Here is a 22,215-nt window from a genome sequence, read left to right on the forward strand (position 1 = left end):
CTGGATAGCCTGCATATCTAAGCTGGCTTTCTGTCTACACATCTGTTACTGTTTGAGTTATTTTACTTGGGAGCTCAGCCTCCTTGCCCCACTGCCAAACACTCTCAGCTGCTGAGGACTTTCCAGAAACATTTCCACAATTGCATAATTTTCTGTGCTGTCCCAGCCCTACAAGCAAGACACTCTATATCAGGCTTAGGCAAGCTCTGGCCCTCCAGATGTTTGGGACTACATTTCCCACCATCCCTAGCTAACAGGACCAGTGGTCAAGGATGGTGGGAATTGTAGTCCCCAAACATCTGGAGGGCTGAGTTTGCCTATGCCTGCTCTCTATAGTTTAACATGCATATATCTCTGGTTCCACACAAAGCTAATGGAAATTCCTTGTAAAGCTATCTTGGGCACTGTAGCATAGTTCCCCCTCAGAAATATTACAGGGAGGAAAGATGTTTGTTCTTTTCAGGCACAGTTCTCAAATGTATAGATGGTATATACTATTTATATTTTAAGTGTTTTATATTGGTTAGCTTAGTCCGATCAAAATCAACAAGGCTAAAATAAGCTTCTCTGCTGCCACTCTTCTGCCAAGCTTAAACATATTTTAAAGGCAGTGGCTTGTGCATTATTTTATCTTCATTAACATTTTTCACCTAATGATTTCCATTAGTCTGTCATGAAGACCATTCTTCAGCTGAATCTAGTTTGAATTGATCATGGTGTATTTATAGATAAATACAGTGGTGTCACTTGACAGGGAAAATAGTTGTGACAGTTATAACCTCAAGGTGTCCTCATAATTCCAAGACAGACTGGCTATACTGAATTAATTTTACAGAAGAGAGGCTGAAAATGGCATGTATTTCACTTTCTTAGCATGTTTGTATTTCATTGTTGTTTAATCCTTAGCACGGCATCATTTTTCTGTGGTTGCCCAGTGCTACAAGTCTGGATGCAATTTATGAAGCATTGTCAATGAAAACTTGTTTATTTTTGTGGACTTGTAACAGTATTGGCCTATTACTAGCTTCTTTCGTTACTGCAACTACTGCATGTTTGTTTCATGAAGAGTCTTTTCGCTTTAAGCCGCGCTGAAATTAGGTCTGAATACTCTGTTTACGCAAATTCTTTAATTGAACTTCTTGCTTCAGATTGATTTGGTATTGCTGGCTATTAGTAGTTTTTTTCACAGTGGGGGAGGCTTCCGTGAGATAGGTTGTGATCAGTGATTCACTTTTTCTGGAAATGTTTTCTGTGTAAATTAAGGTAATTTTCTGATGCCGTATAGCAGGTATGGGGAATCTTTGGCCCTCCAGATGTTGCTGAATTATAACTCATTAGCCCCAGTTACAGGAAGGTAGCCGTGTTGGTCTTCTGTAGTCGAAACAAAATAAAAAAAACCAAAAAAATCCTTCCAGTAACACCTTGGAGACCAACTAAGTTAGTTATTGGTAAGAGATTTCATGTACATGCACACTTCTTCAGATATCATTAGCCCCAGTAAGCATGGCCCAATAGCCAGGGATTATGAGAGTTGTAGAAACATCTGGAGATCCTCACACTTGCTGTAGAGAGGAAAATCTAATTTTTTTATACATTTAGTATATCTCACTGTTTGGCTGGTAATGTATCACAAAGTTGAAAACCAAGTGTTGCTGAGCCGTAGTCACTAAACATTGATGCATGCAGCTTCCACACCAGCAGACCTCTCGATCCTGTCAAGTTTTCTTCTTCATATTGCTGCTATGTATTGAGAGGAAGAGATAAACCCCAGTGCCCCATAACATACTGCACCACTGAGAGTTCCTGTCCAGAATAAATGGGTGGTGAAGAAGGATGTGACTGGAAGCATCCACCAAGAATGATAAAATGTAGGAAAAATCACCGTGTTCCTGTGTACTTGCAGACTTTAGCCTTCTCTACCTCTTGAGAAGGGAACGTGGGTGGCGCTGTGGGTTAAACCACAGAGCCTAGGACTTGCCGATCAGAAGGTCGGCGGTTCGAATCTCCGTGATGGAGTGAGCTCCCATTGCTCGGTCCTGGCTCCTGCCAACCTAGCAGTTCGAAAGCATGTTATAGTGCAAGTAGATAAATAGATACTGCTCCAGCGGGAAGGTAAACGGCGTTTCCGTGCGCTGCTCTGGATCGCCAGAAGCGGCTTAGTCATGCTGGCCACATGACCCGGAAGCTGTACGCCGGCTCCCTTGGCCAATAAAGTGAGATGAGTGCCGCAACCCCAGAGTCAGCCACGACTGGACCTAACGGTCAGGGGTCTCTTTACCTTTACCTCTTGAGAAAGAGTCCAATACCTCAACAGATGAATTTATTCTTTCCATAAAACAGGGTTGGAGCTTAAAGCCCTGCTAGATTTGCATAGTGTACTGCTTAGAAAGCTCTTGATAACTCAGTTAACTCGCTCTTCAACCCTTTGCTCATGAGTTTCCAGCTGACACAACTTTCCCCAGTAGTCAGCTTTCCCCCAGCCAGCATGCTGACTTCCTTTTTAGAAGAAGCTTCTAGAAGTTCCGATTCCAAAAACGGATGGGAAGAAGTCACCCATTGCAGAATGCCATCCTTTTCACAAACAGAACCTTCATGGTAAAGTGTATTTTGTTTTGTTTACTTTGCGTAAGTATACACTAATATTGGGGAACTCTTTTTTTCTTTAGTTAACTTTCTTTTTCAGTTACACTTTTCTCTTTATTTATTTGAAGGTCCAGCCTGGGGAGGGAAACAAGGCTGCTTTAGATGACATGAAATCTTTATCTGGAGGTGAACGTTCCTTTTCAACAGTTTGCTTCATCCTTTCTCTGTGGTCTATTGCTGAATCTCCTTTCAGATGCTTGGACGAATTTGATGTCTTTATGGTACAGTTGGCTGAGTTTACTTATTCAGATACTCATTAGACAGATCTCCATAGCTGTTAATCAGTTATCAGTTTTTATTAGGAACATGAAAGAGAATATATTGCGTTTCTTTTTCTTGTGATTTTAGGTGCATAATATTCCCTTAATAGTTCAGTATCTTATATCTAATTCTTTTTGCAAAAAAAAAAAAAAATCCTTAAACTGAGCGTTTTAAGCATAAATTGAAAAATAAAACCATGAAATGTTCACGTTGCTCTCTTTGAGAGATTTATCAGAGGAAAAGACTGTATAGCCCTGATGCAATTCAAAATGGGGAGTAATTCCAAAAAGAAAGCTATTTTAAGGGCGGCGGGTTTCTTCATTATTGCATATTAGTCTCACAGAAACACAGGGGATAGATTAAGTTGTGACAGTGACTTGTCCATGGTGATCTAGTTTGCTTCATGGCTGAGTGGATCTTTGAACCAAAGTACCCAACACTTTAAAATTAATTTATCTGCGAAATGGGTGATAATGGAATTGGTTTCAAAACCATCATGATTTTACTGTCTGGACCCTGGTTTAAGAGACAACATTGTATTATTAAATTTGAATAAAATTTATGTATTAAAATATATTGATACATTGCAATTTTTGTTTTTAGGACATGGTTAACAGACGAATTGCAATGGATATGATGCTTAAGATGGCAGATTCTCAACGTTACCGGCAGTTTGTTTTGCTCACCCCACAGAATATGAGGTGATCTGCTTTTCATATTCAGTATCCATTAAGGTTCTTGAGTTTTTAGAATGTCGGTGGCAGTAATTTTTATATTTACTGTTTGGATTTTTAATAAGTCTTCCCTCCTCCCCATCCCGACCCATTTTTCTGCCTTACAACTTCAACAAAGTCAAATACACATTTCTGGTTCATTTAAATTTGCATCTCAAAGGCTCATTGAATGAGCTGTGTTGTCAACAGGAATACTAAAACTTAAATGAAAAGATAGAAAACAGCTACATTGATACTTTAGAAACTTCTATGATGGAAATAGCTTTAATCAGAAAATAAACGGAAGCCAAAAGACAAGACTATAGAAAAGTGAGGCATAAAATCAGATGCATATGTAAATAAAAAAGTGGCGGTGAATTGCAACATTCTCCTTTCCCCGAAGCTTCCATCAGCTGTGTAAGTTTTAAAGAGAAATACCCAGCAGCTTTGAGAGTTCAGAGAATATGGCAGATTGTCTGTTGGTTGAGGTGCTGACACCTGGGTGCAACTTCTCCTGTTTGGAGCTGGTCTGGACTCTTTCTCCTAAACAGGAAACCAAACTCTCCTCTTTCTCCCTTCTGCTTCCAAAATGTACCTTGCTTAGCAGCAGTAGTAAAGAGGTTCACTGGGTTTCCAGGGTGCTCATCAGAAGCTAGCTAGTACTCAAGCCCCAGTTTCTGAATTTCTTCTCCCAAACAAGGCCATTGCATCAGAGGCTGCAGGAATTACAGTATTTTTCACCCTATAGGACGCACTTTTTCCCCTCCAAAAATGAAGGGGAAATCTGTGTGCGTCCTATGGGGCGAATGCAGGCTTTCGCTGAAGCTTGGAGAGCGAGAGGGGTCAGTGCGCACCAACCCCTCTCGCTCTCCAGGCTTCAGGAAGCTATCAGCAAGCCTGGGGAGCCCGCGGGAGTTCCCACAGGGCTCCCTAGGCTGCGGATAGCAGCCTGCCGCCCGGAGCGCGGGTACTCTGAAGCAGAGCGCCCCGCGCTTCGGGAAGATACCCTTTTCTCCTCTAAAAACTACGGTAGGTGCGTTTTTAAAAGCTCGGGCTTCCCCCACGGCTGGGGGAGAATAAAAATGTTTTTCTTCATTCCCCCCCCCAAAAAAAAATTAGGTGCGTCCTATAGGGCGAAAAATACGGTTATGAGGATCCTTTTCTCCCCACCATTAAGTCTGGGAGGGAGCCAGAAACTATTATCCAGCCTGATTGCGAGACCACAGGAAATCACCTAATTGTGATATCTAAGGCTTCTGCAGTAAACCAGTTTAGGTGCTAAACTCTCCGGAACAGAAACAATGGTATTCGTTTCTCCTTAATGGTGGATGGTGGAGTGGGGTGGACCACTTAAGATCCACTGGATAAATTCGTCTGAAACAAATACCGTCATGGGCTCTAACCAGAGCAAATTTCTGCTTCTTCAGTGGATAAGACATCATATTGCAGTCAGCATATTGAGCTTCTTTGGGGGGAGCCAGTGATCTACCAGTAGGTCACGATCTACTTGTTTGGCCTGCCTGTTAGAATTTGTTGCATTTTCAAATGCTGCCCATATAGAGGAACAGCAAATTACCAAGCGCTGCCTCTATCTAAAGTATCTCTCACAGATGTTTGTCTTCATTAAATGGCATATTCAAAACTAAGAATTTCCATGATATAAGTGAAAGAATCATGCTTGAGTGCGCTGCTATTAACTTGCCCTTATGTTTTGTATTTAGCACCTTGCCCACGAGTCGTCTCATTCGAATCCTTCGAATGCAAGACCCCGAGAGGGGACAGAACAAGCTGACTTTCCGTCATAGAGGTGATGAAGATGAGGGTGAAGAATGAGTGCCTTAATCATGTCCATTGCTCTTTATCAGCTTGCTTTATGTTACATTTGTAGGAATTTAAGATCTCAGTTCAACATGTGCTCATGCCCTGCTGATATCAATGAGACTCGCACCTTTAATTATGTCCGTAAGATGCATTTGTGAACTTGTGCCTTTTGTTCTTATTGCAGCTTGCAGCGCTCAGCATCAAAACTAGAGTTATTCTTGAGAGCATCAAAAAGCATTTTGGCGATGGAAATGCTGCAATATACATGCCATCTTTTGTACATGTGGCTCCTCCCCATTGCAGTCACTTTTTGTTAGAATAGAAATAGATTACTTGGGGAACGACAGCCATGGTACTATTATTTTTGCTCTTTTTACAAAATAAAAGTTTGAGAGCGAGTGCGGTGTAAACGCCTTGTATATTTTTCCTGGCACTAAGGAGTGTTCCCTGTTGCTATTAGACAGCACCGTCTGTGTTGTGGAGATCCCACAATACTGATTTTAAACACAATTGGGACCAGCAGGACATGATAAGCATAAGGTGGTCAGGGGTGGCTACCTCTGTAATTTTGTGTTGCACTGTGAAACAGGCCCCTCCCCCCAAATAGCAGATAGTTTGTGATTGATGCCCCCAGCACTCTCAAAATTCAAAATGTCCAGAGAGGTTGGCTTGGCAACTTCTGGATTAGACAGCTTCTTGAACACAGAAGAATTGAATGTTTTGTCCAATTTCTAGTTCAAATTTTGCAGCATAGATTCCTTAAGAAATGCTATTCTTGGGGGCTTCAAATTTTTCATTACTGAAAAAAAGATAGCTTCTTGATGCTATCAAATTCTTTTTTTGCTTTAAGGAAAGCTGATCTTAATTTCTCACTTCTATCCTTGATGAAATGTATAATCTGGTATACTCTGCCCTACCCCCACAAATGTTTTGCACTACTTATAAAAACAGGATTTTTAGCTTAAAAACCAGTTTTGAGGAGGATTGTATATCTAAAAAGTCTCAAATTGACAACATGATATGTTTAACAGATTCTGGGAGAAGAAATGGGGGCAAGCAGGTCACCAGATCTCGTTGGGTTGTCAGCCGAGTATTATAAAATTTAGCTGTGTTTAAGACTGATTGATAGAAGAATTCCTAAATCATGAAAGCTCATCTGTCCTCTGAGTGATGTTATGGCATTTAATTTAGTCACAAATAATCTGGAAGCAAGTGAGCAGCAGTGTGGCCCAGTTTGCAGAAAGCAACCAATTATTCAGGATGCTAAGAATCCAAGCAGATTGCCAGAAGCTCCAAGCTGACCTAAAGCACAAATTTTATGCTGGGGATTAAGAAAGGAATGGGACAAAACTGCCAGTGTAATGCTTTTGTATAAATCCATGGTGTAGCCATATCTGGAATAAAGTGCAGCTTTGACCACATGGGTATAGGCTGTCACAGCTAAATGAAAGCTTTTTGTAAATCGCTTTGTAAAAAAAGCAAAACTCAGTCGAGTGGTATATAAATTTTATGAAATAAATAACTAAACAAATCAGGATTGGCGATGGGAGTTGTATTCCAACAGCATATGGAGGGCCGCTGTTTTCTTTGTGTAATGTGATGGTGGCAATGTTTCTGCTGGGTGATGTGAGAGGATGGTGATGGCTGAACATGTTGCTAAAGGCTGTGATGACACTTCAAAAATAGGTTGTGGTGAAGCGCTGAGACTCTAGCTGCATGGGAACTTGAATGTGTTAGGGGCTTTGTACAATCTGTCAACTTAAAATCCAGTCTCTCTCCTAAGCCCTTTGATGTTTTTGTGGCTCAGGGATAACTGTTACTTCATATGAACCAGCTGTTTAATCAAAAACTTTCCTCCCTGGTGCTCCACTTTTGAGTTTTCCAGAAAACTTGCTTTATTGACACATGCTCCTGCTAATTTCCACAATAAAGCAGCAAAAGTCCCCCTTTGCTGCTTTAGGCAGTATCTTCCTCAACCTGATTTCTGTTCCTTTCTGCCAGGATAAGGCTCCAAATGCATGAAGGTTGGCAGTATTTTCGCCAAGACAGTGTGGGCAAGTGGCATTTGTTGTAATAGCAAACGTCTGAGTCTATTGAAGATTGTGTTCGTTCGCTGATTATTCTGACTTTTTTCCTTCATGGCGTGAATTTATTCCCATGGCATTTTAAGGATTTAAATTATCTACTGCCGCAGGCCACATCTTTAAATTATCTGCTGCTGGCAGCCATTGTGAACCCTGCTTGAAACTCTGGAAGCATGGTCTGTTTTAATTCAGAAGGATTTGTTCCATTGGTAGCAATTTGAAGGCATTTGTTGATAATATTAAGTGCATGGCATAGTTCCTGCACACTGCTTTTATTTAGGGCAATTTTGACAGGTACACTCTCTGGAAAGAATTGCAGATAAGTGATAAAATGTTTTACTTCATAATAGTTGTACTTTGTTCAATCACTTACTGGAATGGATTTGGGGTGGGCATGAGGATCCCTTCCCTAAAATTGCCCAGTTGTAACTCACAGATGCCTTTTTACAGCTTTAAATCTGCAGCCGGGAGAGAAGGTAATTGCAGCTTCTTCTGCCCACCCACCTGACATCTCACCTGACAGTAACTGGTAAATTTTATTTTCCAATTTTCAGTTTAACAATAATCACATGTAAATCAGTACATACTCAATTCGACTCCCCTTCTGTGGTTTCATATAAAATCATTTCCAAAACTGCATCTCCCACTTCTACTTAATTACTCTCTACTTTTAAATTAACCTTTTAATTGCTTGTTTTTAGATTAATGCTGCCAGTGTGTTTAGTTGTTTATGATAGTCTTTGATACAGTCCACAAATTTCCCCCATTCTTTGTTGAAAATTTTTTCTTCTTGATTCCTTAGTCTTCCCATTAATTTTGCCAGTTCTGCATAGTCCGTTAACTTTATTGGCCGTTCTTCCTTGGTTGGGACAGTTCCTTCTTTCCATCTGTGCAAAAAGCATTCTGGCAGCCATTGCTTGCATACATAAACAGTTTTTTGTGGTCTTTCAGTCTCCTGCTCTATTATTCCTAATAGAAAGGCTTCTGGTTCTTTGGTAAAAGTTACCTTTAACTCCCCGGCCCCAGCTCATCATAAATCATTTCCCAGAAGTCTTTGACTTTCTTACAAGACCACCACAAATGATAAAATGTACCCATCTGACAGTAACTGGTGAGGAAGATTTCAGTTGTTAGATTGTGTTGGCTGTCTGAAGCTAGCTGTCTCACATTGGCCAAATTAATGATAAGTTAGTTCCCTGTGACCTTGAATGTGGGGTTTGATTATTGCATGTATATTCCACCTATCCTTCAAAGAACTTAAGGAGGCATACATTGTTCTTTGTGTGCATCTCTCCCCCGTCCCATTTTTTTATTTATCCTAACAGCTCTGCGAAATAGGTCCTAATAAGCTTTATGACTGAGGATGTGAACCCTAGTCTTCCAGGTTCTTGTCCAGAACCATTTAACTACACTGTACTAGCTTTTAAAACAAAAAATGGCTAATGTAAGAGATTCTTGTTTGGGTCAAAATCCTAGTGTGGTGGCTGCGTCTCGGTAAGAGGGCTGGAATTGGGCTGCCTGTGCTAGCAATGGTGAATTTCCCATTCGCTTCATTGTGAAATTAAACTGTGTTAGTGCCCTCTATTGAAATTTTGGGTCTTGCCATAAGAAGTAAATCACAAAATATCAAAGCATCCACGATGAAAGCTTTGGTTAGGAGTGCTCCGCCATGGGTTTTCTCAGATACATTTTTCTGATGTTGCAGAATCATACCAAAACTTAATGATTTTTGTGTGTGTGATTGTCCTTACCTGGGCCACAGTTCAGCTACTTGCTTTTTATCTAAGTTATCTAGGTTGCAATCCTATAGCACTTTCCTGGGAGTAAATCTTACTGGATTGATTTCTCAGCAGAAATGCACAGGGTTGTTAAAGTGCCTCATACACCTTGGAACTAACTCAGTGATTTTATTGGAACATAAAGGCTGAAGCTTGCAGCCATACATCTGCTTTCTTGCGTGGGCCCCAGATGCCTCAAAATCCAAATGTTCTACAGACTTCTTTGTGGACTAGTCTATAAATCAGAGAAAGCCGCAGTGATGCTCTCTGCCCAAGAAAGACAAGTTATTCATGTAAAAGAAAACAAAGGAGAAGTCAAATGTTATAAATTTATTTCGGGACATTGATTTCAACCTCTTTGGAAGCTTATGAAAACTTCAAGCAGAAATTAATACACTCCCAACAAAACTTTTTTAAACTTCCAGTAAAACAGTATTTTAAATGTGTTTATATATATTTATATTATATATATTTATATGTTAACTTTCAATTTAGGGAACACTTTAGCAGGGTTAGCTTTTTAAAGAAGGTTTCATCATATACTTCATTCCTCTGACATAGTTCTCTCTTTTTTTGTCTGGTTGAAAGGATGCAAATGAGGTAAGAATTAAGGCAAACCTAAAAGTCATGCAAATGAATACATTAATATTCACTGACAGTACAAGCACATGTCTGGACCAGACTCAAGAACTGAGGAGCTTCCCTCTGTCTGTCCACTACATACAGCAGAAGGGTGTCATGTTTGCTAATGAACAGTTTACACTACCATGGGGTTTTCAGTGTCACTAACATTACCCAGTTTAGGAGACATATAACTAGCATCAGTAAAACATGAACAATAAATAGTATATAGTTCATTGCAGCATGGAAGTGCTGCACAGGCATCGGAGGAATAAGACTCATGAAATGACATTGCACACATCACATCGTGGCATTTTTTTTCTTATAATATATACTTTTAAAATTCTGTAGCAATTGACATTCTCATGCACACAAGTGTTTCAAACACAAGAAGCAAGTCCATTGATAGGTAGTCCAAGCAATTTTTTTGTTTGTTTTGTTTGTTTGTGTGTGTGTGTGTATGTGTGGAAATAGCTGCAAACTGAATGGAACATTTAAATTTCTGTGCAGTCCATGAAAGCATTTTTACATGAGCTCATTTCTGAATGTCACACTGCAGGAGTAATACAATGGAAGGGTCGCTCTTTGCAGCTTCTTTGAATTCATCCAGTGTGATCTGGTCATCATGGTTCTTATCCATCTTGCTGAAAATCTTATCCACTCTTTGCTCCGGTGTGAGGCCATCTTCGTTCATTTTCATCATTATCACAGTGCCCACCATCTTATAAATGGCCTTGAGGAGAGAGAGAGAAAAAGAAAAGTTCATAAGGTGCAGCACAATTAGCCTGGCCTTTGAAAAACAGAGTCCACTCAGAGGCAAGTCCTGTTGAGTTCAGTGGCACTTATTTACAAGTAAATGGGTATAGCTTTGCAACTTAACTTGTAATTGCGCAGTCTTGCACTTTTAAATTTAGATTTCAACTAGAGAGTTAAGCAGGAAACATGAAATGCATTATGTGAGGCTGAACTGCTATACCAACGAGTATTTTCATGTTTGTTACATGGTGTTCATAAGCTAGTGAGAATCTTGCATGAGCGTCAGCTATTCTGCAGCGAAGTTCACAAACCACTAGAGAGAATGTCTAGGGGATGCTCAACATTTGGCTTTTGGAAATGGGAAGGCTACAGTGAGAGAACTACTGGGGATGCATCTGCCAGAGAGGGCCGGGAACAGAGAGCAAGTTTTGCAGTTACTGCAGAAGCATTTTTCTATTTCTCATGGGACTTAATGATGTCAGGTATATAGGACAAAATTAAGAAGTCCACTCAGTGACTATGCCCTGCATTTGGCATTGCCAGTTACTGGGGGTCAGACCTGCTCTTATCTTCTTAACCCCATCCTGTGTTAAATTTATTTAGGCTACAACTCTACTCATCAACTAGAAGGAAGGTCACTAAATTGAATGTCTACTCTGCTTTGGAGTACATATGCTTAGGATTGACAGTTTACCCACAAAGGCCCCAAGGGAATTGACATTATAATCGTAACTATAAAACTAATCACAGAACGGTTTTCTTTTTTAAAAGCTGTTTCTTAGTAACATGTGACAGAATACTGGAAACAGGCTTTCAGTGTTCATTCAGCCTGGATAGGTCAGTTGCTTAGAGCTGATAATGGCAAGGTTGCAGGTTCAATCCCCAGTATGGGACAACTGCACAGTCCTGCATTGCAAGGGGGAGGGCTAGATGATCCTTGAGGTCCCTTCCAGCTCTGCAATTCTATGATGATGCGTGTAAAATCTCACCTCTATAATTTCCAGCATCTCCACTCTTGTGATTTTTCCATCTCCATCTAAGTCGTACATATTGAAGGCCCAGTTTAGCTTCTGTTCAAAACTGCCCCTTGAGGTGATAGATAACGCGCAAATAAATTCTCTGAAGTCAATGGTTCCGTCGCCATTCTTATCAAAGGTTCTAAAGGCATGTTGGGCAAACTTTGAAGCATCTCCGTAGGGGAAAAACTGCAAAATTAAACACAAATGAAAGTATTAGGAGGCAATGTAAACCTCTGTATTATTCCCTTTGTGTATTGAAGTATAAAATGCATGGTAAGAGCCAGGCCTTAAGCACCCCTAGCCCTACTGGAATATTTGGTTTTTTAAGTGCTTCACTCTCTTGCCCATTGGACACCACTGTAACTCAGCTGACTTCAGTCAAACTATTTCTGAGTCTGTAGCCTTGGGTCCCTTTGAAGATGACATCTAAGCTCTAATACTATAAAGTGCCTGCAGAATTTATAATATTATAAATCAAACAGAATTAGCTATTTCCAGCTGCTGTCATCTTATGCCAAGAAGCCTGAGACTTATTGGCTTTCATCAGGGCTGCATTTCTCTTTTTTCCTTTCCTTTTGGCCTTACTTATGAATTCTAATAACCATGAAATTGTCCATTTATGAAATGAAGACAAAGTGTGTCTGTCTGACCTTCTGTAGCATTGAATTTCATGGGTGCCTACATATCGGCTATCCAAAGGGAGAACAGAAAGTTATATTTATTCTCCTTTGCCATTTCTGCTTGTCCGGTCTCATTTTGTCCATTCCTTTATATTATGACGACCTGGAGCAATCAAGATATTGCTTAGCCTTGAAAGCACAGCAGGACTGGGAGAGGAGCACAGGATCCTAACACATCTGCACAAAGGCATGGTTTGGCCGTCATGACATGCACACCAGGCTGATAGGTCCAACTCCTTCCTCTTTACACATCTTTTAATTACTTAAAAATGAAAGCCACTCCCATATTTGTGATTTTCATTTAAAGCAAACACCTTACGGGTGCCCAATGTTTCTAAGAAGGATGCACTTTGCCATGATGGAAATTATACTTAGGAGGGGAAAGGGAGTAGTTTCAATTTCCTCGCAGTTGCTGTCTCTTCTCCTTTCACACACACCGCCCCTCTAGCATATTTTTAAAATTCATACAGTCATAGTTTGGGTTGCAAATGTGATCCGTGCAGGAGGCACGTTCGCAACCCACAGCGCCGTGTCTGTGCATGCAGGTGACACGATTCGTCGCTTCTGCACATGCGCAAAGTGCAATTTAGGAGTTCTGTGCATGCACGAGTGCTGAAACCTGGAAGTAACCTATTCCGGTACTTCTGGTTCGGTGCGGTCCGTAACCCGAAAATGCGCAATCTGCAGCGTTTGCAACCTGAGGTATGACTACTACGCAACAATGCTTGCTCATGGCACGTGACTGCATTTCTGAAACCTATTTCTGTTCAGAAAGTAAACCCTTCAGGAACAAGACTGACAGAAGGAAGTTAGACCTGCTACTAGGAAAACCTCCTTGCTCTGCGGCCTTTCTGGCTCTGTTTCTGCTGAAAAGACAATCCAGCAGAGCCGGCCTAAAACCTAGAAAGATTCATAAATTAGCAGAGTGTGGGTAGCATTAGGATCTTTGGTTTGGGCAGTGGATCGTCCTTGTAGAGTTCCTTGGGAGGGAAAACGCAGCAGAGATCAATGCGTTGCCAGAAAAGGCTATTCTAAAAGGGAGGGAGATTGTCTGTTTGAGTACCAGCGAGCCAAGGCTGAATCCAAGCTGGAACAAGACGGAGGAGGAACTCAGGATAAAGAGAGTGGAGCCAAAAGACCAGACAGGCAGGAGAGAGTGAAAAGGTGACTTTGACCTTTCCCTGTCCTTGATTGCCAACCCTTGTCAGCTAGGCAGTTAGAGAAGATGGCAGACCAAGAGACAGAATTGGGGACAAGATGGAGGCAAGCTGGCAAAAGCAAAACTTTTGATTCAGTTAGTCATGGTCCCAAATGCCAGCTTTATTTTGATGTGGGTTAAACCACAGAGCCTAGGACTGGCCAATCAGAAGGCCGGCGGTTCGAAACCCCGCAACGGGGTGAGCTCCCGTTGCTCGGTCCCTGCTCCTGCCAACCTAGCAGTTCGAAAGCACGTCAAAGTGCAAGTAGATAAATAGGTACTGCTCCGGTGGGAAGGTAAACGGCGTTTCCGTGCGCTGCTCTGGTTCACCAGAAGCGTCTTAGTCATGCTGGCCACATGACCCGGAAGCTGTACGCTGGTTACCTTGGCCAATAAAGCGAGATGAGCGCCGCAACCCCAGAGTCGGCCACGACTGGACCTAATGGTTAGGGGTCCCTTTACCTTTATTAAGACATTCTCTTGTACACCATAATTAGTTGCGATGGGATGAGGAGAAGCAAACAGAGGGATGCCAGGACTAAGAACATTCATAAAAATTGTCACCAAAGTAGCGCACGGTGCATTACAGTTAATGCGTAGGTTTACCTAGAACTAGTTACTCCTGCATCGGAGAGTGAATGTGCATGCACTGTAGGTCCGTCCCGGGGGGATATAATTAGGTCATTCTCCTATTGGGGAGGGGGGCAGGAAAAAGGGCAACTCATTTTGTAACTAGCTCTGTAATGTAGCAATGGGAGCTGTTAAAAATATGTGCAATTCTTCCTATGTGTCGGTGACAGTGTGGAGTAGTGGTTAGAGCATTGGGGTAGGACTTGGGAGTCCGAGTTTCAACCGTGCACCTCCCTGGGATCCCATCTGCTGTACACATTTAAAGCGGTATCAGCCATGGCTTCCCTCAAAGAATTCTGGGAACTGTGGTTGGTTAACGGTAGTGAAAATTAAAAAGGTAAAGGGACCCCTGACCATTAGGTCCAGTCGTGGCTGACTCTGGGGTTGCAGCGCTCATCTCGCTTTATTGGCCGAGGGAGCCGGCCTACAGCTTCTGGGTCATGTGGCCAGCATGACTAAGCAGCTTCTGGCGAAACCAGAGCAGCGCACGGAAATGCCGTTTACCTTCCCGCCGGAGCGGTACCTGTTTATCTACTTGCACTTTGATGTGCTTTCAAACTGCTAGGTTGGCAGGAGCAGGGACCGAGCAACGGGAGCTCACCCCGTCACTGGGATTCGAACCGCTGACCTTCTGATCAGCAAGTCCTAGGCTCCGTGGTTTAACCCACAGCGCCACCCATGTCCCTTTTTTTTAGGCAACCCCTATTTTCCTACAGTTCTCAAGAGTGGTTTAACAGTTTATATTCATGGAACTCTGGGAGTTGTAGTTCCATGAGGACAATACTCTCAGAACCCTTAACCAACCATGGTTCCAGTTCTTCTCTGGTGGGGAAGCCATGACTGTTTAATGTGCCACGATTCTGCTTTTAATGTCTAGTGCAGATGGGCCCTTGCTTTGAGCCAGTCAGTACCTATCGGGTCAAATCTACGAGGGACATAAAAGGGGGCGGGAGAGGAAAGCTTGCTCTGAACAACCTGGATTGGAGGAAAAGTAGAATATAAATGAGCTAAATAAATAAGGCGAAGCTGCTCTGAGCAGAAGGCACCTACCCACTGCTCTGGTCGTCTTTCCTCCCAGTTTGGAGGATGGGTATGTCTGTCCCATTTCTGCTGCATATGTGACTGAACAATTCCCAGCGCACAGACTTGGAAGACACTGTCCTGTTGCATCTCTGAATGAGTTAACAGACCTAGGCATTGCCTTGTTTTAATGAATAGGCTCACTCTGCACTGGGCCTCATGGGAAAATGGCCTGGGAGCCCTTCTAGAGACGGGTAATTCTCAACTCTTAATTCTTTGGGGCGGGGAGTGTGCTTTAGAGTAGTTTGTTGCTAGCTTCATTCAAGCTGATAATGAAAAGCCAAGGCATGTTGACATGTATCGTATTAGCACGAGAAGGAGTACTTGCTGAAATAAAATAACACCTCGGGCTCTGTTGCCGCCCGTGTACATAGGCTCAAACTGATACGAGATACTACTACTTACACTTCTGAAGGTTTCCTTCGCAACTCTCTTCAGAGAGCTATAAATGGAATACAGTGGTACCTCGGGTTACATACGCTTCAGATTACAGACTCCACTAACCCAGAAATAGTACCTCGGGTTAAGAACTTTGCTTCAGGATGAGAACAGAAATCGTGCTCCGGCAGTGCAGCGGCAGCGGGAGGCCCCATTAGCTAAAGTGGTGTTTCAGGTTAAGAACAGTTTCAGGTTAAGAATGGACCTCTGGAACGAATTAAGTACTTACCCTGAGGTACCACTGTATGTGAATCCAGTGAAACAGGCAGAAGACACTCATGCAGAGATACCACAATTCCCCCCAAGTTATGTGCCATGAAAAACCACATGGCAGGCAGAACGTCAACAAACGTAGCCTTTTCTGCCGCGGCACCCTCGTGAGAGGAAATGCTGTCCCAGTTTCAATTTTCGGCCCGCCATGCGGCTACCGGGGCCCCTGTCAGGAAGAGACATGGCAATTGTGTTGCTTGCCTTTCAAGTATTCTCTAAATCAAGGATAGGGGCCCTGTGGCCTTCCAGATGTTCCCAGACTAACCTTCCCATCAGCCCCAGTCAGCATGGGCAATGACCAGGGATGCTGGAACCTGTAGTCCAAAAATTGGAAAATGCAGAACGCCTAAAAAGAGTACAGTGGTACCTTGGGTTAAGTACTTAATTCGTTCTGGAGGTCCGTTCTTAACCTGAAACTGTTCTTAACCTGAAGCACCACTTTAGCTAATGGGGCCTGCTGCCGGAGCACCGCCGCTGCACGATTTCTGTTCTCATCCTGAAGCAAAGTTCTTAACCAGAAGCACTATTTCTGGGTTAGCGGAGTCTGTAACCTGAAGCGTATGTAACCTGAGGTACCACTGTTTATGTTTCCTACAAAAGAGACACACATGAAGGCGTACAGGTTCCCCATTCCTGTTCTAATCGCTCCTGCCTGCAGCTTTCCCTCACTTCTGGAGAGAGAGAGAGAGCAGAAAACGGAAGCCAAAGAGCTGGGCTGCGCTTACAGTTAAGTGGGCATAGGAAGCAATTGAATGAGCAAGTAACAACGGGTTACTGCCCACAGGGATCTGCCTTGCCATGGCTGTGCAAAGGTCCAGGCACAAATTTTAAAAATAAGTCACCTGCAAACAAAAATAGGTTCATTTTTAATCCTGCTCACGTGCACTATCATTAATCTGGCAAAGTTGGAACGCCATGTGGTATAACGGGCAGGGAAATATCTAATGAGAAGCATCTCAAATGTTCTCAGTGAAAAACGAAGTCTTCCAGTTTCAGGTGTAACAATAATAAACCTTAGGTTTTTGATCTCATAGCTGATTCCTGAACCTAGAGTGGACCCCCCCTCCAATACTGGGATTGTGTAAAAAATATTCTTCTAATTAATTTTTTTGCTCACTCTTATAAATAACATATTCACATCTGTATTCACACACCAATACCTGCGATTAAGTTTCCACAAGAAAAATCAATGGGTAGGTAATTTCCCTAACCTTCTTGAAACAAACAAAAAAACTGCCAACTGAGATAATTCTCTTAATCAACTTAATCAAGTGAGCTGGAAATGATTTTGTATCTTGCTATCTTTCGGCGCAAACATTCACACGAAGTGGAAATTGGTGATTTCACTGCCAGCTGAGACTGCCTCGGAGGATGGTCGCATACTATAAATGGATGTATCACGCTCGTATGCAAACACTTGGTGCCTGGAATTCCAGTTAGCCTGGGGATTCCCAATATCTTAAACATGGGTATAAAAGGGATTAATTTGTTTCAAAGTATCAGTCCTGCTATTCTTTTATTGGGGAATTCAGAGAGGTCAACAGAGTTGAGCTGGGGTTGGGAAACGTTGGCTGTTCAGATGAGCTCCATCTTCCCTGATCATTGGGAGTGATGGAATTTGGAGTCTCACTACAAAAAAACCTTGGTTGGGGAAGGGAAGAGACCCAAGTGAGATCTCAGATGCTGAATGAAGTACATGGGGTTTGCAGCTGTAAACATCGGCTGTCCACAGTTTACTGTTTGTTGCACTGCTTTTTTATTAAGGCTATGCATCCCGTCTAATATAGGGACGCGGGTGGCGCTGTGGGTTAAACCACAGAGCCTAGGACCTCCCGATCGAAAGGTCGGCGGTTTGAATCCCCGCGGCGGGGTGAGCTCCCATCATTCGGTCCCAGTTCCTGCCTACCTAGCAGTTCGAAAGCACCCCTAAGTGCAAGTAGATAAATAGGGACCGCTTTATAGCGGGAAGGTAAACGGCGTTTCCGTGTGCTGCGCTGGTGCTGGCTCGCCAGATGCAGCTTAGTCACGCTGGCCACGTGACCCGGAAGTGTCTTCGGACAGCACCGGCTCCCGGCCTCTTGAGCGTGATGAGCGCGCAACCCTAGAGTCGGACACAACTGGCCCCGATGGGCAGGGGTACCTTTATCCCATCTAATATCTATATATGAAAGTGCAGATCCAACTCAGCCCTGAGCAGATTGAGGATTATCGGACTGGGCTCACCATCTAGCAGCACATGATGCCACATTTAAAAAATAAAAAAAAATCACAAGCAGCCAAACTACACAGTAAAACTAAGCAAAGCTGGAAGCTGCACTAATTAATGAACAAAAGCAATGTGTTTAAATAATGCTGACATGATTAAACTACTACCTGTCGTGCTTAAAGTCACACTTTTAAAATTTCTACTGGGAGAAGAAGAATAAAGCTATTGGTTTTTTTCTTCAGAAAATGCTTTAATGAATTAGATTTTCTGCAGAAACTGCTAACATGTTAATGATTACACTCTATAAATTCAAGCTGCAATGACTCCTCTAAATCTGTTGGCTTGTGTGTGCAATATTTTGAATAAACTAAGTTTGAAATTCTATCCTTCTGAAGAAAATGTGTTATGATCACACAGTACCAAGTTGCAGAAATTAAATTTCTGAGACCACCCAGACCATAATCATTCCAGTATTCAAACAACAAGAAGTAAATCTTTTCCCTGGGAATGAAGTCCTTTTTTCCAGAATTGGTTCACAGCAAAAACAAGGTGCTGGGGGGACGGGACCCATAGCTTTCATTTTTAGAAAATAGCTGGACTTTTTTTGAACTTCTGAAGAGAGGAAAACTTATCTATTATCCCTGGAAAGAGCTACAGAAAAAGAATACTTGTGAAGACGTGTTGTTAAATTCAGCAGATGTCTAAATTTAAAACACCACCTTCTACCCTTTACAATATTTTTCTCTTGTGTTAGCTGTGGATTGGGTGTAGCTTTCTGTTTCTGGATTACTACCAAACTTTAAACAGCCACAGGAATTATGCAAATTCAACAGGTGAAGTTTCCACCACCTGCCCTTCATTGTCATACTAAAGAAGCTGCATCTGTTGTATTTCAATCTTACTGCACAGTCCTCTTGCCAAGAAAAAGTGGATGCCCTAAACGAACCATGGATTGCTAACATATTTCCGTGCATGTTCTCTCTTTTTAGGACATGCAAAATGTTAGCAGGTAACACGTGTCCAGAAACCACCCACCAGGTCTCTGTCTTATCAGTTTCGCCTTACTGTTAGCCCAATAACATCTGGAAATTTCCATGTTGGCTACTCCCGAGTTAGAGAATTGGAGCTGGACGGGGAAAATCCAGGTTCAAGTACTTATTCAGCCATGGCACTCACTTTGGATCAGTCACAGTCTTCAAAATGTGAGAAAATTCACAGGGCTGTCATAAGAATAAATGGGAAACAGCAGTGTAGAATGCTTTGAGAAAATTAAAAAAATTGTGGAACACAGGAAAACGTAATCAATAACATAAATATGAGAAGAATCATTCCCTTTGCTTGTGCCTCTTCTAAGGCATTCCCTTCTAATAAAACATGGCTTGTACAATCCATTATAACAAAGAAAGGAAACTAACTCCCCTACACTAGATTAAGTGAAGCACGTACAATGGTACCTTGGTTCTCAAACGGCTTAGTTGTCGAACAAATCGGCTCCTGAATGCCACAAACCCAGAATTAAGTGTTCCACTTTGCGAACGTTTTTCGGAGTTGAACGTCCAACGCGGCTTCTGCTTGAGTGCAGGAAGCTCCTGCAGCCAACTGGAAGCTGCACCTTGTGTTTTCGAATGGTTTCAGTAGTCGAATGGACTCCCAGAACGGATTAAGTTCAAGAACCAAGGTACCACTGTACTCAAAAGAAAGGGGGTGTCAGGGACTGCCATCAGGTTAGAGGCAAGAGGGAGAAGGGCAGCTGGATTACAGAGAGCCTCAAAAAATCGTGGGAAGCAGCACTTCCTCAGTGGAGGAAGGAAGCCCCGCCTCTAGTGGGGAAGAGCTGCAGGGCTCGGAGGACGCAGGAAAGAGCCAAGACACCGTGCCTGAGCAAAGCAGGGAGGTCCCCCTTTACCCAAGCCTTCCCTCCACAGTAGGCTTTTGCGCAGAGAGGGAAGGCGTCGGTTGGGGGTCAAGAGACTACTCTGCTGGGGAAAGTTTAAGGACCGCCCACTCTCAGATTCTGCTAGTGTGTGAGCAAGACATGGAATAGAGGCATTGTGAATATTTTGCACCAATAATAAAGCCTTTGAGAAGACCAGTGAGGGACCTTGCCTGATGGCTTTCGAGCAACCACATAACAGGGGGTTATGATATGTTTTCTGGGAGAAGTTGTCTTTGCCCTCTCTGGGGGATACTTCCAATCTCATATAACAAAGATGTTTAACTCTAATTGATGCAGGAAGAGGTTAAGACCAAAGAATAAGCTGTCCTGCCAGGCTTAGCTAGGTCGCATACCTTTCACCTTCGGAGGGTTTTAGCCCTCTCTTTTCCACCATGCAAACCCTGCCAGTAAGAAGGTCTAGGATAGATGCTGCAAGCTTGGACTGCATAGCTTAAGCTAGCCATCTTTGCCCTTAAAGGTAAAGGGGTAAAGGGACCCCTGACCATTAGGTCCAGTCATGGCTGACTCGGGTTGTGGCGCTCATCTCGCTTTATTGGCCAAGGGAGCCGGCGTACAGCTTCCGGGTCATGTGGCCAGCATGACTAAGCCGCTTCTGGCGAACCACAGCAGTGCACGGAAATGCCGTTTACCTTCCCGCCGGAGCGGTACCTATTTATCTACTTGCACTTTGATGTGCTTCCGAACTCCTAGGTTGGCAGGAGCAGGGACCGAGCAACGGAAGCTCACCCCGTCATGGGGATTCGAACTGCTGACCTTCTGATCAGCAAGTCCTAGGCTCTGTGGTTTAACCCACAGCGCCACCCGCATCCCTTATCTTTGTCCTTACATACAAGCAATTTAGAAACATTTACCATTTTGTAACTTAAGATCAAACCTATCCATTCTGAAGGAAATCAGCCCTGAGTGCTCACTGGAAGGACCTCATGAGAAGAGAAGACTCCCTGGAAAAGACCCTGATGTTGGGAAAGATTGAGGGCACAAGGAGAAGGGGACAACAGAGGACAAGATGGTTGGACAGTGTTCTCGAAGGTACCAGCATGAGTTTGACCAAACTGCGGGAGGCAGTGGAAGACAGGAGTGCCTGGCGTGCTCTGGTCCATGGGGTCACGAAGAGTCGGACACCACTAAACAACAACAACCTAAGTTAAATAGCCCTATTCTGCGCCATTGCTGCAGTAGGCTTTGCCTTTGCAGGGTTCAGGTACGGTGCATCACCCATGTGAGACCCTTTCCCTCTCCACTAAAGCACCTTTCTTTTAACTAACACAAAAGGCTGAGAAAGATGTCTGCTTCTTGCCTGTTGTTTATCGCCTGCACACACGGCTGGTCTCAGGTGCAACTGTAGCTTAAATAAAGTTCTAACCTGCAAAAATAATCTCTTGACTCACACTGATGGAAGAATTAGTTACTAACCAGCAGGAAATGAATTGATTTTGAATTACAGTGCCCTCTAATTAGATCTGAACAATGAGAAGCCGAGGGCACTCAAACAGTGCCATAGGCTAGCACACTGGCAGCCTTGCCCTTATGCAATGCTCACCAGCGGTCCCATTGGGCATTATGGCTGAAACAATTACTCTGATAATGACGTCAATGGTTGGGGCTAAGTATGTGCGACTCTGTTGTTGATTTTCCTCCAACCCACTAACTGCACTGAATATCCGTGTTTGAAACTCTGCTGAAGACAATATAGCACCTTAAAATCAAACTGAGATGTGAAATATATTGGAATCCTAAATTGTTGTTGTTATTCCAATTATTTATTTGTCACTTCTCAGGGCTGGCTATCACTGAAAGCTATGAACAGGAAAAGAAAAAAACCTGCAGAAATTCAGTATAAAGCACTGTGTGTATACAGGCAAAGTGGTGTGTGTGTGTGTGTGAGAGAGAGAGAGAGAGAGAGAGAGAGAGAGAGAGAGAGAGAGAAACTGAAATTCAGGGGGTCACTGAATTTTATGAGGGAAAATTTGGATGCAGGTGATACCTGACAAAACTTCACCGGGGTTGGGAAGGAGGGTCACCATATTCGCTTTGCACTGCAAACAATGGGGAAGATTCAC

General features: G+C 42.9%; 2 protein-coding genes across 5 annotated transcripts in view; one reads left to right on the plus strand and one right to left on the minus strand.

The window, feature by feature from the left end:
- Nucleotides 1–5,836, plus strand: part of SMC6 (structural maintenance of chromosomes 6) — a 32,198-nt gene extending 26,362 nt beyond the window's left edge. For 3 of the 4 annotated variants that reach the window (XM_053380917.1, XM_053380918.1, XM_053380919.1), the window contains 3 exons: nt 2,712–2,864; nt 3,508–3,605; nt 5,339–5,836. In XM_053380917.1, the coding sequence (XP_053236892.1) occupies nt 2,712–2,864; nt 3,508–3,605; nt 5,339–5,450 (363 nt within the window). In that variant the 3' untranslated portion in view covers nt 5,451–5,836. Of the gene's footprint in view, nt 1–1,263; nt 2,040–2,711; nt 2,865–3,507; nt 3,606–5,338 lie in introns of those variants that run through there. The other variant, XM_053380920.1, reaches the window with a different exon arrangement.
- Nucleotides 5,837–10,368: 4,532 nt separating this feature from the next.
- VSNL1 (visinin like 1) overlaps nt 10,369–22,215 on the minus strand; it is a 102,076-nt gene continuing 90,229 nt past the window's right edge. Inside the window, exons 3-4 of the mRNA XM_053380931.1 lie at nt 11,667–11,882; nt 10,369–10,654 (exon numbers count right to left, since the gene is read on the minus strand). Coding sequence (XP_053236906.1) covers nt 10,457–10,654; nt 11,667–11,882 — 414 coding nt within the window. The 3' untranslated portion in view covers nt 10,369–10,456. The remainder of the gene's footprint in view (nt 10,655–11,666; nt 11,883–22,215) is intronic.

This window comes from Podarcis raffonei, chromosome 3 (assembly GCF_027172205.1).
Source record: "Podarcis raffonei isolate rPodRaf1 chromosome 3, rPodRaf1.pri, whole genome shotgun sequence".
NCBI lineage: Eukaryota > Metazoa > Chordata > Lepidosauria > Squamata > Lacertidae > Podarcis > Podarcis raffonei.